At 41.0% G+C, this 18892-nt stretch overlaps 1 protein-coding gene across 1 annotated transcript in view; it reads left to right on the top strand.

Moving 5' to 3' along the window:
- VAT1L (vesicle amine transport 1 like) overlaps positions 1-18395 on the top strand; it is a 54601-nt gene extending 36206 nt beyond the window's left edge. The window contains exons 8-9 of the mRNA XM_030956322.1: positions 13598-13681; positions 15542-18395. Coding sequence (XP_030812182.1) covers positions 13598-13681; positions 15542-15640 — 183 coding nt within the window. The 3' untranslated portion in view covers positions 15641-18395. The remainder of the gene's footprint in view (positions 1-13597; positions 13682-15541) is intronic.
- The last annotated feature ends 497 nt before the right edge of the window (positions 18396-18892 follow it).

The raw sequence follows: 18892 nt of genomic DNA, 5'->3' as shown, positions 1-18892 counted from the left end.
CTTCATTTTAGTGCATAACAATTGTTAATCAAGATAATTGTTCTCACCTAATGATAATGGCTCATATATTCTTTTCAGTCATTTTAAACACAGATGAATTTTAAAAGCAGAATTACTCTTGGGCATAAAGATATCTCTTAGCATAATATAATCTAAATTTAATGTGATAATTGAGAGTTCTATGTGGTATTGCAGCTTAGTTATAATATTATTGCTGATTACAGATAATGATTTAAATTTACACCAAGGCAGTGAAGCAGATACATTGTCAATACTAAGACTCCTAAATATACATTAACCAGTTGGGAATGACTGAACTCAAAGGTATTTTGTTGGGAAAAACTCTGTGTTATGAGCACTGACTTTGAGAAAACAATACTGAGAGGAAGCAATGCAGTTTTAGAGTTTCAAAGGAGCACTGGCTTTTGAGAATTTTCATTGTTTCCAGAATTTTGACTGTACAGAAAATGATAGTTTGAGTATCAAAGCTCAGGCTTTGAACGTGGTGTTACAGTGCACACATCTGAAAATGTTGGGCCATACCTGTAAGAAATGAGGCTTCACACATCACAGGCAACTCCAAATCTTTGTTTAAATAAGTTGAGTAGAATAGAGACTGTGTAAAAGTGAATTCCTGACCACTTCCAAATATCCACAACCTTGAGAAGAACCTGAGGGCTTTTTCTATTATTGCTGTGATTACGTCCTGCCTAAAGTATCTGAAAGATCCTAAACTTTCCTGAGCAAGGGGTGGGGGCATAACCTTTGAGTTCTTCAGCAGCTGTAACACAATCCTGTATCTTTCCCTTCCATCTGAAGGAAACACCCAGCATAATTCTCAGAGTTCCTGCAGTTAAACCTGTTTGCAGTTAAGCACAGTGTGTGTTACTGAGGTTCTGCCTATTCCCTGCATTGCTGGGGCCCATGCACAAACCTTTGGGGGTCAGGCTACATCCACTCGTGGAAATTGCACAGAATTAGAGGAGAAGCTGCAGCAGGGATGTTCTGTCATATAGACTCGCTAAAACTCACTCGTGCTCAGCTCTGTGCTGCCCATTCCTGCACTCTGAGCTGGGTCAGGGGAGTGCTGAGCTGAATCAGTGCTCACACACCAGCATCACACTTACTGTAAACTAAATCAATTTTATTGCAGTCACACTGGTACAATGCTAACGGGGAGTTAAGGTCTTTAATACAGCCTTAGAATGAGACATTTTTTTTAACAGTGCCAGGAGAAATATTAAGTAATAAAGCAAATAGAACTGCAATATATATTGTAAAACTGTCAACCAGCAAACAAGATAAATTCAAATACCTTTCATCTTGGCTGGATGAATTATTTCAATCTTGCTGTAAAGTGATGTAGCTCAAACTGAGGATAAGCATGAATCACTCTATCATAACAACTGTATTACAGTTTAATACAACAGAGGGTTTTGTTTTTGTTTAGTTTAATGAAGTTACAGAGTGGCACCCAATGGTAAGGTCTGACTTGGCAAGCTTTTTGAATGATTGAAAAATACTGTGCTAAGTTACAAAAAATTAGCTTTGCAATCCTCATGGCACTACTTTCTGGAACAAAAAAAAATTACACAAGGAAATCAAAAGAGAAGCATTTTCTTATTTGTATCATTAGGGACCTTTGGTATTTACCTTGATGAGTTTCAAGGATTTACATAATTAGTTTACTGATTGGGGCTGGATTTTACTGAAGATAATTCATTGTTACAAAATAACATGGAGATAGTTTTCAAAGTCACAACATTAATGTGTTCTGATAATCTGATCCCAGTAGGTGGATTTTTACATTAAGCTTCTCAGACTTCAGAAATTAGAGTGTCAAGACTTTTTACTGATTACCATCTGGAAGACTGAATGTATACTGTATTTTGTAATCACTAAGTTTAGTTCCTGTGGTTTTGGAATAGTGATTCTGGAATAAAGCACAATTTCTGCTCCTTAGTAGTAATAAAGGAAGACTTAGAGTTTTTTGGAATATGTAGATAAATCATATAGGATTTTGTCATTTTTTAAATTAATTATTTTAATATCCCATATTGTGAAATAAGTAGCTCAAAAGAGAGCTTAAGGACGAGTCTGAGGAATATGTAGTAGAAGGTCTTTGGGTGAAAAATACTTGACTCATTTGAATCATTTAGAAAGTAAGATGCAAGGTTACAGAGGCTGAAGCCATGCTGGCCACAGGTTTTGTGCCAGATTTTCAAAATATTCACCTGCCATTTGGGAAAGGTGCAGGACAAGGACATGTTTTCATAGGTCATGTATTAGAAAGTAAGGAAAGTCAGGGAAGTTAAAGGGAGAAAAAAGGGAAACTACTCTCATGCAGGTTGTGGTGCTTGAAGTGTGGCACAAATCAGGTGGAACTAGTACAAACCATCAGCATGGAGTGCTGGTAATATGAGATATAAAAAGACATTGCTTGTGGAAAGTTTTCTGTAGTTTTGCACATTCCTGAAAGAAAGCAAATCCTCTCTAGTGAACTACACACAATGAAATACCTTCTCTATATAAAATAAACTCATTTGTTGTGAATAGGCAGAAATTTGAGCAAACAGATGCTGATGAAAGCTTGGAAAGCAGCAAGAAAGTAATTACCTGTGGAGTTTTGGTTTTGTTGTATCCAGAAGGGGCTTGGAAGGGCTTTTGGTCCAAACATAAAACTAAAAAGAAATACCTTTTTAACACCATAGTAGCAAGGAATGGATAGTACAAATTATCTTATGCTTACAGACACAAGCCCAAAGGGCATGTGTAGATCTGCATCACAAGGAGCTCAGAACCTCAGGGTTTCATCCACACCACTGTCTGAGAGGACAAGGACTGCTGGTTTGAGAGAGACAATAAAAGGAGCAGCACATGGAAGAGGCACTCTGAGTTCTGTGGCATCCCCTTACATTATTTGACCCCAGTACTGGAAGTTGTAATAGCCTGAGCACAGGGGTTCAGGTGGGAAGGGCCCCTGACCCCTGCTGGCACACAGCAATTCTCCTGTGCAGCTCCAGAAGGGCTGGAGGATCCTTCCCTTGTGTGGAGAGGGCTCTGCTGGATTCCCACAGGGAGAGATCCAGGCAGGATTGCTGCTGCAAGGCTCTGCAGGGGACAGCAGCAGCACTGCCCTTCCACAGCCCAGGCATTGTCATTCAAAAGCAATACAGCTCCACAAAAAGCAGAGGGCTTAGGATCAGGTCTGCATGGTCTGGGGGTGGAGGAGGAGCAGGAGAGTTTAATGACACTCATAACTACTGGAGATGAGGGCAAGAGAGCAAATAAGATCATCTTGTGGGTTGGTGCAGTTTTTCTCCAGATGATTTTTGAGGAGATCACAGGGCAACATTGCTGAGAGAAGAGTTTAAAAACTGATGGCATGGAGTTTGATAGTCAATAACAGCATAAGATGTTTTTTGGTTTTTTTTAACTGCATAGTGATGAATTTAATAAAGTTTCTTTCCTGCCGTAATTTGTTATAGCAGATTGTGATGGAGTACAGGAATACAGCAACCTGAGCATCATGTATTAATCCAATTTAGGCAGCACACTGCTGCACCCTGACAGAGTACAGAGGGTCTCTTTTCCCTGTGGCTGCCAAAGTTCATCTGCAGCTAAAGGAATCTTCCCCACCATAAGAGCTGCTGCTGCAGACCAGCATCTCTGAATTCCCCAAGGCTCAGGGTGTCTGGGGCATCCCTGTGTGCACACCTGGCTGCAATTCACTACAAGATGCATTAATGCCAGAAAGGTACCGTGCAGGCGACCAGTTCTGAGCTCCTCTGCTTGTGGCTTTGATGTGCTCAAAACCATTTTCCTAGCATTGGGACCATGCTTTTGTAATTTCTACCATCACTTCCAAAGGTTCAGCCAGTCCTGGGGAGCCAGTGGCTCACAGGAATAGAGTAGGGATTCTGGCTTTGTTGCTGCTCTAAAAGAAATACCTGTGGAGGACCCTAAAGCTGCATCCTGATCCACAGGATGTCTCTTCTCTCAAGCTCAAATGTGTTCCAGGGATTTCATCACCAAATTTCTACCCCACAGAAACAATTTTTGACTCTGAAAGGAATAAGGTATCATTTTCTGTAGTAATGCAGGAAAAATATTACTTTCTTCAAGCTTATCTTAATAATAAGTGTTGCTGAGGAAAGATGTGCCAGTGTAAATCAAATTGAGTGTCCATTCTGGCTCCATGCAGTTTCTGGGATAATGCACAGTCCCACAGAAATTCTATAGCACTTTGCTGCAAATAAAAGTTTGTTTTCAGCGATCAGTGCTGAATGCCCCTGAGCTGTCCTAACCTGCTGGAATTCCCTGTGTTGATGGATCAAATTTCAGGCTCTTCTCCTCTTTTATCATGGAGAAAAGCTCCCACCAAACTGATAATCTAGGCGCCGCTCTTTAGTACTTCTAAATATTTAATTTGTTGTTGATTCTGCCTCTTTTTTCTGCTTTATCCCTGTTGACTCTGTAAGTAAAGGCTGGCGAGATTTGGCTCAGTTATTCTGTAATTACAAGGCTTTAAATCTCTTTTTCTTTGAATTTTACTGAGACAAAACAAATACTCATTGACGTCAGCAGGAGCTTGCAGGAATAAGGAAGGAGTGCAAACAGCACAGCTCTGCAGCTGTGATGTATCCAGAAGATGTATCACTTAATAGGTACCTTCAGCAGCCAAGGGAGGACTCTCAGTTTGCCTGTAGCATCAGTTTTTATTCCTTTGACATTTTTCTCATCTTGGGTCTGGTTTTAGTCTTGCTGCCATGGCAACATACAGAGAGGCTAAAAGGTACTCCAGAGAAAAGGTCTCTCCTCACTGACAGGCAGCAGAAGGGAACAGAGGCCATTGCTGCTGTTTGCAGCTGCAAACAGCACTGGAGGGATGAAAGGGATACAGAAAGTATTTTCTGTTTGCACGTGTGCAGGCAAAACCTTTGGTGCAAAAGTTCAGTGTGACAGGGCATGAACAGAGGTGATGGATAAAATCATTTTTGCTTTCAGATGGCTTTGAGCAGGACAGGACACTACATGATGTGACATGACATGGAAATAGACTTCATGGTCCAAGTTTTTCCTGTAGGAAAAACACTCTAATCAGCTCAAAATCATTACTAGTGATACTGAATTTTTGCATTTTGATTGTATCCGTGTTTTCTCCATGCCCATGTAGGCGTTTATGAAAATTGGGCCCCACATACCCTGAGTTTGATGTGTCTTCTTACATATGCTCAGTGCTCAATTCCTGCATCTTAAGAGCTGGCTGCATTCACCACAGGCAGGAATAGAGCCTATTCAAAATCCTGTAAATATTATGCTGCTTTTCCATCTGCCATGCAAGCTGATGCATACCCTCAGCCTCCAGGACAGCAGAGTCTGGGAGGTCTCTTCAGAATTAATGGAGTAGGTGAAACAGGAGAATCCAGGCTGGCTGCGGATGTGGGTTTGCCAGCCTCCCATGTACCCAGCTCCCACACAAACAGGTAATTGAAGGATTTTGTCACGGCAGATAAGGCAATTTAACACTAGAAGCACTTTTCTGCTGGCTATTCTGCTACACAGTCAAGGGAAATATTCCTATCACGAATGCAGATCATTCCCAGGGAAGTGTGCTGTGCTGAATACAGGTTATTCCATTGCTCTCAAGGGAAATAATCCCTCACAGCAAAGGATGGCTTTGTCCAAATAACTGTGTCTGGTAGGATAACTGTCACTAATCACACAGGAAAACTGTTTTTTTACAAAAGCTTGTACAGAAGACAGCCTGAGAAAGGGAAGTATTGCAAACTCACTTAAAAAAAATAAAAACAAAAAGGCTTTGAAAAACACAGCATGTTTCCCACTGAAATTTTACCCCACAACATCATACAGTATAAACATGAGAGAGACATTTCAAGATTATCAAGGAGAAAACAACAGGACCAAATTTTGACAGATGCCTCTTTTGGGAGGAGAAGGGAGTTGTGAGCAGAGGAGCCAGTGACTGCTGGCCACGTGTGTGTCCTGGCTGCCCAGGGAGCTGTGGTGTTGTATGGCACTAATCACACACCATGGCTGTCCCCTCACTGAGCCCAAGGCGCTCCAGCAGGGCTGGGTGGCTGCAAAGGGACATTTCCCTCTGCTCAGTGCTTCCCCTGCCCTGACAGCCTGGCAGGGTCTGCAGGGAGTGGAACACCACAGGTTCCCTCAGAGCTGCCAGCAGGTTCAGGAGCTGCTGCCCTTGGTTCCTCCAGTCTCTTCCCTTCCACAGATCAGACAGACAAAATCCAGAAGTCAGATGATGTAGTTTTTCTTTACAGCCACTGCAGTGTTAGTTTTAAAAGCCATATATTCCAAAAACATGAAAGAAAACTCTTCTCCCGGTCTGAGAAGTGCATCTGCAATTAGAATGCAGCTCACAATCCATATTAAAGAGAGCAGAGCTTTGTAATAGAACACAGCAGTGAGCCTGATAAAAATTATTTTGCTCTATAGCACTAATGAAACCTATAGTATTAAAGCTTGGCTTATGTGGGATCTCAGCTAGAATCAACTGCAGTATGCATCTTTTTTTCTTCATTACTGTCTAGAAATAACGCTTAAATAATTATTCTTGATATTATTGTTTGTAATTGTAATGGAGGTAGCTCTGGGCTCATTGCAATAGTGCCAGTTACAAGCAGCAACAGAACAGAGTCAGCCCTGGAATGAAAAATGGGCATGGTTTTAATTCAGCTTATTTTTTCATAAATGTGAAGGAGATTTGGATCATTACCTGTGACACTTGGGTTGCCAAAGTAACCTTGTCTAGCCAGCTGATGTTTGCACAGCTCATGGCACTGTCACCATGGAGACCTGTCCATGTGATTTTGCAGGCATGATGCAGTTGCAGGCGTCTCAGAGAGGAATTAATTGTTGGTGAGCAGTGCTCGTGCAGACAGCTCTGCCCTGGCGGACAGAGCCTGCACTCAAACACCACCTAAACTCTTCATTTGTGTTCTAGCTGCACAGAGAGGACCTGGACAGGGGTAATAGGAGGGAGCTCTCTGGGCTGTCCTAAGGCAAACACTGAGTTCTCCTGATGGAAAATTCATGCTCAGATTGGGAGGAGTGGTCAGAGAGTGCTGATCTCTGTAAAAGCCATGCTTGAATGATAATATTCATTTACAGAACATTTGTTTGAGTGATTGAAGGCTATGGAACACTCCAGGTATTCCTTTTTTCTCCTCCCAGTACCTGCTCTCCCTCACTCATGTGCAACCAAGTGATGTCAGGGAAATTACACCAGCAGAGCAGGGGCTGAAATCTGTCTGTATGTACAGGATATTCAAAATTCTCCTCCAAAACTAGTTGTCATGCAGTGCTTTCCATTCTGACCTCTAATGAACCTCACAATGGGACTGTGAAGTGGATTTTGGATCTGTTTTGCACAATACCAAACCAAAGACCACACAAACCTTGTAATAAGAGATATGGTTCTGTTTCTGATGGTTAAGCAGGCTAAAGGGTGCTCTCTCCTTCCTCCCCATATTCTCTGGAGAACAGAAGTCAGCCAGCCTGAAGATAAAGTCATTTTGCTGAGGTGAAATGCTTTGTTCCACCTCTTTTACTTAATTATGAATGGGCTGGATGACGACAGCAGGTCAGAAGGTGCTGTTGCTATTTCTGGGTGCTGCAGCTGTGATGAGCAGGCTGCAGCAGGAGCAGGTGGGGGTTCTGTAGACATGGCATACACCCACCCCTCAAGGAGACACAGTCCCAGCTTCAGAAACTGCCCAAGAGCCAGGATTGAATGGGTGAGCCAGCAGGAGAACAGTGTCACTGGGTTTGGGGCACACAGTGACATTGGCATTGGGGAACTGCTGTAAAGAATCCCTGGAGCACCAGCTTTGGGGATGTCTGTGTTGGACACTCTTTTATGTGAAAAAAAACCCACCAAAAACTGGATGTTTAAAAATAATACTGGGCAGAAGTGTTCATAGGAGGGGGTGTGAGCAGAAGGGACTTGGGTTGGTGGCCAGATGCAGGGAGTAAATGTTGCTCCTTTTGTTTTTGCTTTTGGTCTGAAGAATCAGCGGAAGGATTAAAGAGGGGGGGTGTAGCTGGAAAAGTAGGGCTTTAGGCTGATGTGTGCAGCGCAGCTGAAATTTATGAGGGGATTATTTCATGGCGACAGGGGAACAGTCATGACATGCTGGAAGGCTTGAACATTTTCAGTGTGTAAGCAGAGGATGAAAGGTGATTCTTTGAGATGATGTATAAAAATAAACAGTAATCTTCAACCTAAAGGTGTGGAACTAATGAGAGGGAAAATTGCAATTGTAGATCATAACCTGAACTGATGCTCTGCTTCACTGTGCCCATCTGGTACTGAGGGATGTTTCCTTTGGGCGCTGATAACCTTTTTGACAGCTCGTGATGATACAGTGTTGGAATGACTGGGGAGTTTTACAGATTACACTGAGATAATTGAATTAATATCACTCCTGATGTGGATTAAATTTGTAATCTTAGCATAAGATTCTTTAGCCTTTCATACCATGGCCTGATTTATCAAAAGGGGAGTGAAGGATTCCTTTACTGTGAGTAGAAATCCTTTCAAATACCTCAGGGAATAATACTGTCATTAGAGAGCCTCAAGAAAAGAAAGGGCAAAGCCCTCTGCCAATAAACCTACCTTAGCTGACAGTGAGGGGGTAAAGAAGTTGTCTGCAAAAATGGAACTGTAATCTGTAGATGGGAGTTTGTGCAACAGACTGCATCCAACCTCATGCAGCTAAAGAAAATCCACTCTTCTCCTGCACCAGTGTCTTTCAAGGGCTTTTTTTTTCTGAAGTAAATGTAGAACTTCACTAAAAAAAAAAATCAATAAAATTAATCGCATTACTGAGCTAAACAGCTTCATGTAGGATGATGAAAACATTGTGTTGTGACATTTCCACCAGGAAGCTTTTCCATGGCATGTTGCCTTCATTGTTTCTCCCTCCTAAACTCCACATTACTGATGTGGGCCTGGAGCCCCCAGTGTGTTATGCTGGCAGAGAGAGTGGCTTCATGATCCAGCTTCCCAGTCTCTTTTATTTTACTCCTGAGACTGGTTCCTTGTAGGAGCCAAATGCAGAAATGGATCGTTATGTTTAAAATAACATCCGAAGGCTTGAAAATAGCATCCATTTCTTAGGTAGGCTGCATTTCTCTTTCACACTGAGAAATGGTGCAGCAGATAATTAGTAATACATTTTCCACTTAAATTTCCCTGCATTTATAAAGCAGTAGACTGCTCTTGCTATGTTCTAACAGCAAAATGAAGTTCCAGAGCCAACTGAATGTCAGCAAGAATTTATGGATATGTCAGTAGAGATTACTGTTGGCTCTTGGTTTTGAATGCAAGCAGACAACAAATTAGTTTGGTAGTAAAATTGGCAAGTAAATGGGGGCCTGACTATAGCAATACAAAGTTGGAGCATAATTGTTTGTTTCAGGCATGTATTATTTATAGAGGATCAGACTTGCACCCAGGAAAGTGTCTCTATTCAGGAACTTTCGAAAGGAAAAGGAACCAGGACAGCAGAGGTGGAGACCTGAAATGAAAGACTTAAGATGAAAAGGCAGACAAGAAATCTGTCCCAGTTACTGATTCCACCAGGGAAAACTAAAAACAAACAAGAAAAATCTAAGGAGAACATAGGGAAAAAAGGAGAATTAAGGCAGATGTACAATATGTATTTCAGGGAAAATGGAGTCTTTTAGTTGATTTTAAGTGGACTGGTTTTACACGCTAACATCAAAAGCTGTGGAAAAGCAGAGTAATCAGAAGCTGGCTGCAAATATGCAAATACAATGCCAGCATGTTATATTAGTTGTTCTGTTTGGAATACACCTTAGTTTTCATTGTTTTAGCATTGCAGGTACTGTTTGAGTAAAAATCGTGTAGTGCCTGCTATTTTTAATTTCAATAGGAAAATCCTTCTTGTGTGGTCAGAGTGGTTACAGGTAATAACATGCTTAATTTGGAGCTTTTGTAACCTATATTTCTCAAAGTGAAATGTATTGCAAATTAGTCAGGAACACTGACAGATACTTCATTAAACTTCTCTAAGTCATTTGTGGGTATATTGTGATTCCTGAAAGCTGGTTTCTTACTTGCTGTAGTAGTGCTTCACTATCTGCTATTATTAGTACTTTACTATGTAGAAGGAAGAAACTGACATAATTATTATTCTCTTTTTTCTATGCAAGCTTGTATTTTACTTAGAAGGAAAATTGCTGTCAGCTCACTAAAGACAGAATAACTGCAATAAAATCATGCCATGCTCCCAGTGCATTCACGGGTGCTGTGTTCAGTAGTGGGAGATAGTTTATGACTGTTAGTGTAGAGGATTCCCTTTTGCTTTCAATGAAATAAAAACTTTGCAAATCATTAACTGAAGAGAAATTGAAATATGGGTTTTCTTGAGAGATATATCAATATATATATCAATATATATCAATTCAGTGTATCATTGCCAGAACCAGTGGTCCACTAATGTGCAATAGTTCTGGTTCCATTGCAGAGCTTTGATAGAAATTGTGTCAGTCTGGGGGCTCTCAAGGCTAAATTCTGTATTTTGGCACTAGGTCAGACACAGACCCTCTCAGGGCTGAGCCATCCTGAAAGCAAGCACAGGACAATGGAGTTGTGTCCTTTATTCCAGTGGAAACTCTTCATAGCAGTAAACAACTCTTTGCACTGTTTCCAATCCAAGAGTCCTCTGAGGATGATACTGCACAAGAATAATTTCAATTAACTCATCCACATAAACAAAAGTAAAATCCATTTACTTGGCTTTGAGCTGACAAATGCAAACAATATAGCAACCAATGTGGAATGATTGGTGAAAAGAGATTTAGGGATTCTTCTTACAGAATGCTGTAAGAAGAGGGAAGCCCTTGTGATTCTTTGTGCTGGAAGGGATGTTTTTGAATCAAACATCAACCACTTCAGGGAACCTCCAGAAAATTCCAGAATTTCTACATGCCTCCCTGTACAACCAATCAAGCCTGGATTTGGTTTTAACCAAGTACAGAGGGATGCACTGTCTTCATTAGGAATATGCAAACACTGGGGAACAAACTCACAGAAGCTCCTCCCTCTGTGAAAGGCACAGAAAAAAACCCTAAAAGTTTCCCTATAGTCTGTGCAGAACAACTTAACCATACTTGCACAGCAAAGAAGGCTTTTAATCCTCTCTGTCCCCTATAGGAGAAGAGGGAATGGCTTTAATAGGCACCTTGGGAAACAAGTAGTTGCAGTCTTGGTTGAACAAGTGGACTGTTAGCAGCCATAAACACAAAATTACTCATTTCTGAAATAGCTCATGGTCTCTTAGCTCAGACATCGTGTGCTGAATGGCATTGCACTAGGACAGAGTTGGACTGCCTGGGCAGGTAAGTTGCAAATAATACTAAAAGGCACAGATGTTGTATCAGCTTTTCAAATTCTTCTCAATGTTTTTATATATTTTAATATCTCCATCTGGATTCCATAGCCACTATTATTGTTACAAGTTTTATTGTTCCCTCTGCCTCTGCCTGCTGTTTGCATTTGCAAGTGACTTACAAGTGTCTTGGAAACAACTCCTGAACCTTTCTCCAGGGGCTTAAATTTGATATTGTGAAAAAAGCAGGGAAAGCACATTTTCTCAAATTTGCCTTGCTAAATACGATGTGGTACAAATTAAAATAAATGTTGCATGCCCTGCTTTCAACATGATGTTCTGGTTATAAATTTCAGTGGACAGGCAAGTGTGTTTGCTGATTTCTCCAATTCTGTTCTTTATTCTGTGCTGTAAGCTCCTAAAAGCTTGATTTGGGTAATAACAGACATAAAAATTATACAGCTGCTGCTTCTCCAGCATCATGTCTGGATAAAGGAATATTATCCACAGTGCAGAGCTAGTCTGACAGGATAGTTGAATGTTGTTTATGCTCTAAGGTAGCTTCATAAAAGGTATTGTGATTTTGTGGACTACCCTTGAGGTCAGCCTGCTATTCAGTTGGATTCATAAGATTGTGTTTTCTGAGGTGAATTTACAATAATGCCCTAAATTAGAAAGCCATTGCTTTTGCAATGCAATTTTTCTTTTGTTCTAATAGAATTTTGCTTAAGTCTGGTATTTAATAATTGAGGGAACACCTCTAAAATTCAAGGAGTAATTCTGAGTTCACTGCAGTCAGCTTCCCAAGTAAGGCTGACAGATGGGAAAGACATTTTGTGCTGTGCCCAGCATCCATTCAATTTAATTGGAAGTTGAATGCTGCATAATCTTTAAAAATCACATACCTCCTTCTGTATTAAACATTCAGGGAATATTCTGGGGGCCTGGACCCCAGTTCAGGATTTTAAATATACTGTGGGACCCATCAGGTCCCAGCTCAGCATTTTCTTTCAAACATAAATCCCATTATTCTTAAAATATTCAATAGAACTATGTCACAGGTGCTAAATCCTATTAACAAAAAACTCATTTTTGTCTCAACTGACCCTGTTATGCTGGCAAAGAGCAGAATGATGAGGATATGGGACAGCCTTTATGGGCACATTTTCAGTTCCTGAAGTTTCCCATGGTGAAAGTGAGGAAATTCTTGACATCTTCCAATTTTGAGTGATTTATAGAACCACAGATTGGAAGAGACCTTAAAGCTCATCTCATTCCAACTCCCTGCCATGGCAGGGACACCTTCCACTGTCCCAGGCTGCTCCAAGCCCCATCTAGCCTGGCCTTGGGCACTGCCAGGGATGCAGGGGCAGCCACAGCTGCTCTGGGCACCCTGTGCCTCAACAGTGGTCTGTGTGCTGCACATGAAACATTCAGTGCAACACACTCACACACAAATTCAATTTATCAACAATGAGCTCTCCTGAGTTGGGAAAGTTCATGCATCAAAACAAGCTTCTCTCCAGTGCACTTGTAAGAAGAGGTTCTTGTGCCTTTCTCACATGCACTAATTGCAGTCAGCTGTTAAACAGATGGGTTTGGTGATACGGTAGGACACCAGGTATTTAACAGTTTTATTTAAAAAATAAGGAAAAAAAGTGACAAAAAAAAAAAAAGGAAATAAATGTTTGCCTAGGCAGCAAGACCCACAGTATTGCATTAATCCCAATCCCAGCCATAGCCTGGGCATGGCATTTCTTCTGTGGTAACCCATAAGAAGTTGAAAAACATCATAGGTCAATTAGAAAAATGTTTCATACTTTCAGTGAAAGTAGGATGTCTTGATAAATATTCTGCAAAGATGGAATGCAATGAACAACCCTTTAGAATTACCTCCCTGAGCCTGTTTCTCCCTGCACCTCAGCTATCCATCACTTTGGTTCTGCATTTACCTTAGGAATGTGTTTTGCTATTCAGGGACTGTCCTCAGGACTCACATCCCATTTTGGCAAACACAATGCAAAAGCCAGGCCTTACAAATTCACTAAAAAATGTTTAACTCTTGGTCTTGTCTCAAGCAGCTCTTTGAGTGACCTTGCACAGAGCACGCCCTAAATGTTTCACAGGTTTTGGAAGGGAGGGACTCAGGGTTCTGCCAGGGTGTGACTGAAAGTTATCAATAGTGATCTTTCTTTCAGGTGAAGGAGGCCATGCAGAGAATCCATGACCGAGGAAATATAGGAAAACTCATTCTGGATGTGGAGAAAGCACCCACTCCCCTGGTGAGTGCAAAGCACAGACATGATGTACAGCCAGGCATGGTACAGCCTGGCAGTGACTTCTGGACACATGTCCCATGTAATGTTTTTTTGACACTGATTTCTTCTAAATCTGTAGCACCCAAATGGCACCAGTAACCATAAATTCTGTATTTAACCCAAGTGAAATGTACTTGCTGAAGTGCCAGCAGTTACTTGTCTCTACTGAATCACTCTACTTCTCCAAAAATGTGCCAGCAAGTGTTGGATTGGGGTAAAAGTGTGACATCTCTTTCTGCCCTTGTGAGGAAAACAAACAGACACTTCTCCAACTAAAAAATTCCTGTATCAATAGGTGGATTGAACAGGAAAAAACTCAGTCAATATTGCTGCAGTGGGCAAACATAAAAGTGCTTTCTGATGCCCACAGTAAAAGTTAGAGTATACTTTTGGTAGGAATTTAGTTTACTGGTTTATGTAATATATGAAGTATAACACGTAAATATGTCCAGAAATATCCTGAAGGAAGATAGTAGTGATGGAGCCCTGGTCCACTAGATTTGGAGCACTTAGGATGGTCCAGAAACCTTTCAGAGAGCAGTGGTAAATGAAAGCCAGGCTCTCCTGAGCATTCACGGCTGGTGTAGGAAAGAGCAGTAAAGAAAGAAATGCAAACCTGACTTGAAATCAATACTGATGTGTGAAGTTTGCTTTCAGATCTGAGAAACCTCTTGTTTCAATAGAAAAGAAAATAACCTAGACCTAGAGTTAAGCTCTTACTCGCTCTAAAACTGACCCCAATCTCATACAAACACTCTGCAAGGAAAAGGAAGGCTTTGAGGACCTCACATGTGGAACAATGCACTTTCATCAAAGGGTGTTAACTCAAAAACATGGGTAACTTCAGAGCAATGGTTTTTCTGCATTAAAATCAGGCTGTGTTTGAGATTTTTATTTCCACCAGAGGCTAATAATCAATCAGGGAAGGAACATCATTGCATTTCTCTTTAAAAAGTAAATGGGTCCCTTGCTTATTTGGTTTTGAAGTAGTTATAAGCTAATACAAGTATCTTCTTGTGTCCTAAGAGAGGTAACATGGGTGTATAAGAGAATCCAGTCACACCAATGTGTGCTGTTAAACACTACCCCATCCAGTGAACCAGGCTCCTGTGCCTCCACAGACCTGTCACACCGACAGGGTGAAGTGCTGGAGGGTCCTGCACCTTTACACAGCTTGTAATAAATATTTCCAAGTGAAAAAACCACTGTGTACTCTTTAAATGCTGCTCTGAGCTACAGATTCCTGCAATTGCCTACTGCCTGTGCAGGCATCTTCAGTAAAATATGAAAATGCAGTTTCTTCCCACTCCTGTATGATCTGGGATCTGCACTCTGTCGTGGGTGTATCCTGCCAGCATCTATATCTGTAAAGTTTCATTGGGTTTTTAACATATAAAAGAAAGGAAATTGCCCCCTGAGATTTTACGCTGTGCCTCAGATGGGGCCATCCATTAGAGCAGGTGCAGGAGTTGTAACCCAGAGGTGCCACATTCCGTAAATTTCCTACCCAGCTGTGTTTCCTATCCAAGACTCTTACTATCAGTTTACTACAAGTTCACAGAGCAGAGTCCTCGTGTGCCGCTGTCCTCCAGACAGCCTTCTGTTAGGAAATAGAGCTGTGAGCTGTGGGGGAGCAGCTTGCAGGTTTGGCTGGAAGTGGTGCAGAGCCAGCAGGGGCTGGGCACAGACAGAACGTTCATTCTCCTGTGGCAGCCCTGTCTCCTTGAGTTTCCAAAGTCGCTTTATGCAGTGAATCCAACTGAAATGAGGAGGAACCAAGGGGTGAGGAAGGTGCTGTGATGTCCTTGATGTTTCATGGTGCAGATGGCCAACGACAGCACGGAGACAAGCGAGGCTGGCGAGGAGGAGGAGGACCACGAGGGCGACAACGAGAACAAGGAGCGCATGCCCTTCATCCAGTAGCAGCCAGAGCTGGGCAGGCAGCAGGAGCCGAGAGGAGAAGGGAACAAGACTGGGAAATCTCTTCTGTGCATCAGTGAACAAATGCTGTAGTACAGTGTGTGTTGTATTTGTTTGCAGTCAGCTGAGCTATGAGCTGTTGATCATTGTTGTTTTGAACTCAAGTGCCATTCTCATCCAGTGCAGTATTACCACGTTTCTGTGTAATGCCCAGTTTCCCTGTAGGAGTCCCATGGATTTTTCTGTTCTTGTTTGAAAGCCTTATTAACTTACTGTGTAATTTTAGATGGGCATCATTCTCATGCAAATTTCAACATCTTGCATAAAGTTATTTGGGAGGTTTGGGCTTTTTTTTGCAAGTTGGAAACAGTAAAAAAAAAAAAATCCCTACTTGCTGTCTGAAAGATTCTAGTAACTGGAGGGATAATTTTCCGTTTCTGGATTTTCAGTGTTAAAATAGTTTTCCTTTAATGAACCACAAATAAAAGTTGCAACAAATATTACTTTTTATTTTCCTCAGTCATACTTCACCTTTTCACAAGCAATCCTATCTTCATTTTCAAAAGTACCTCATCTAGAATCATGGAATCTGAAATTGCACAAGAAATCATTAATTGAGAGGCTTTGATCAACATTTTCTGGTAAGGACATATTGACTCATATGTCAAATTCAAACCAATTTTAAATTTCATTTTTAAATTGCATTGGTAAGGATCACTTATCAGGATGTGGAAAGAAATTTGTTGATGGAGTTTATTGCTCTGAAATTGCTAATGTGTAGTCAGCTGTCAGGCTGGAGCTGAACTCCTGCAGAAGTTAACCCTGTAAAAAATGAGGTTTAGGCCTTAATCCCACCACAAATCATGTACAGGGATAACTTCTATCTAGGTGAATTGTTCTATCGAAAGCTTTGCTCCTTATGTACAGTTACATTTATAATTATTTACAAGATCAAGTATTCAAAGACCAGCTAGTCTTATCTACCTCCCACTAGTGGAAACTATATCTAAACATTAAAAAAGTAAATATTTTTTTCCACATCCTTCCCCTATCCAAACAGCAGCTACTCAGGTCCTCAACTGTCTTGTTAAAACAGTTCTTTTAAATTTACTGTGATCACGTACAGTAGAAATGCTGAAGGACTGGCAGAGACCTTGCATAATGCCTACAGCTTCAAATTAATATTTATCTTTTCAAAAGAAGATATTTACCCAGACATGATTAACTGTTAGCCCAAATCTACAAGTAGCATGTTATGATAGAAGTTAAAAATTAATACAGAAAAATGAAAGGTGGGGGCTTCTCATGGTTTTCTCAGTGTGAGAGGACTTCTGGGTCTGGATGACTTTTATGTGTGGTTTTAGAAGATTCTCGTTAGGTTTTTTCTGTTTGTTTGGTTTTGCTGCCTGAGTATTAATGTCCATCTCTTTACACTGTGCTCATGAAGTCGCTGTCAGATAATTGTGCAGATGGTTCATTCTGAAGGAGTTCCCCTTGGGTCAAACAAATTCAAAAATAATAGCAAGAAATAACTGTGGGGGAAAATGCCAAAAAGCTGTTGAACTATTGATCCAACCAGAACTTCATTTTTCTCTTCACTTCATTATAGTTGAGTTTATTTTCACGCTGGACTTTCCTATACTTCCAGTGCCATTTTGGGCCCAAATAGGGACTTTATCCACAAAAGAAAATACGTATTCAGCGAGAGTTTTCCATTTATTGGGCTTGCCAGTTGGACTTTTAAGAAGGGCCATTAGGTTTTCATGACTCATCAGCTGACAGCAGTAGGAAACATGCCCAATTTTGTTTTGCAGCTAGTGTAATGATGTTGTCCTGCAACAGACCTTAACATAACTAGGAATTTTGATTTGATGCCAAAGTGAGCAATATTGCTGGTGACCTTCGAGCTGGCAGTAAGTGGCATTCTCAAGGCCTTAAATTAGTAGGGCAAGCAGAATAGCAAACCCATTCTTCTGTTCTAAACCACAGTCTGGTGGGCTCTGCTTCTAAATTACCCTGCAAGACAAATATGGGTGATCTTGGTCATGGCCACAGACACCACAGGGACAACAATCACATAATTTTTGGCTAGTTCTTTCTGGTTTTGTTAGCAAGGCAAAAAAATACTCTTCATGCTAATTCATACCAATTTTAGGGCCATTTTCTGGTCAGCAGAATATCAGGTAATTGCAGTGAGTACAAAGGAATGCTGCTGGAAGTACCTGAGTGCAACGCAGCTGAGTGTGACCATCAGCAAGCTAAACTCTGCTCTGGGCTTTACTGGTATCAACAGAGCATTGAGGGAGGTTGCTGCTGATAGTAATGGAAGTTTTACAGGCATCCATTCTGGAAGCAGGGTGTGTGCTAGCAGAATTTGGCCCACAAGCCCTAAGTACCTTTCAGGAGACCACAAGCAGTAGTGTCACACTGGCAGGGGTGGAGGCTGTGCTGGTCAAACTGGTGAAGCCAAGGCTTGTCACTGACCAAGTCTTACTGTAGCAGAAATGAAGGGTTGTGATTACTACTGACAGTGTTGTTTAAACAACTCTGAGACAATTGGATAGTTTCTTCAAGTGAAACAAATTATTTCTCAATTTGCCTTAAAGGAACTGTGAAAGCTTCTTTAACTTAAGCCTGATTGAAGTGAACTGAAACACTGTTTAATTGTATTTGTTGCTTTAGAGCTTTTGTTATATTGTGCCTACAAAGCAAATTATGTTTACACAAAAATATAAATAAAATGTTGAGCATAGCATTATCCTTGGTCTCTATGTTTTATTCCAGTATTATTGTCACTTTAGGGAACTGACTTGGAACTGCTTAAGAGGAAAATGTGAGGGGGTCTTATTTTCCATTTTGATCACTGTAGGATATACAAATAATTTATTTTGACTATTACAGAGTAAATCGAGGTTATTAAAACTGCTGTGTGCTGCTTTACAGACCATTAACAATGTAGATCTAAAATATGGAATGTCACAGTCTAAGAAATTCAAAACATTATATGGACACCTTTTACTAAGTGTTTAGGGAAGTGTATTTTGATATAAGGAGAAACTAGGACTCAGACTGCCACAAAAGTTACCCTCAGAGAGATAGCTCCTTTCAGAAATTAGAACTCCCTAATGGAATAATCTTAAAAAAGAATCCAAAAGCCATCATCAGCAGATGAGCTTATAGAAAGCAGGAGGACATGACTGAGTTTTGAATCCCACTCTCCTGGGCCTTGGTTTCAACCCAGGGCTCCGTGCCTTT

The sequence above is a fragment of the Camarhynchus parvulus genome, chromosome 11, assembly GCF_901933205.1.
Source record: "Camarhynchus parvulus chromosome 11, STF_HiC, whole genome shotgun sequence".
Classification (NCBI taxonomy): domain Eukaryota; kingdom Metazoa; phylum Chordata; class Aves; order Passeriformes; family Thraupidae; genus Camarhynchus; species Camarhynchus parvulus.
Note: the sequence above shows the minus strand (reverse complement) of the source record. Positions and strands in the feature narration are given on the sequence as shown.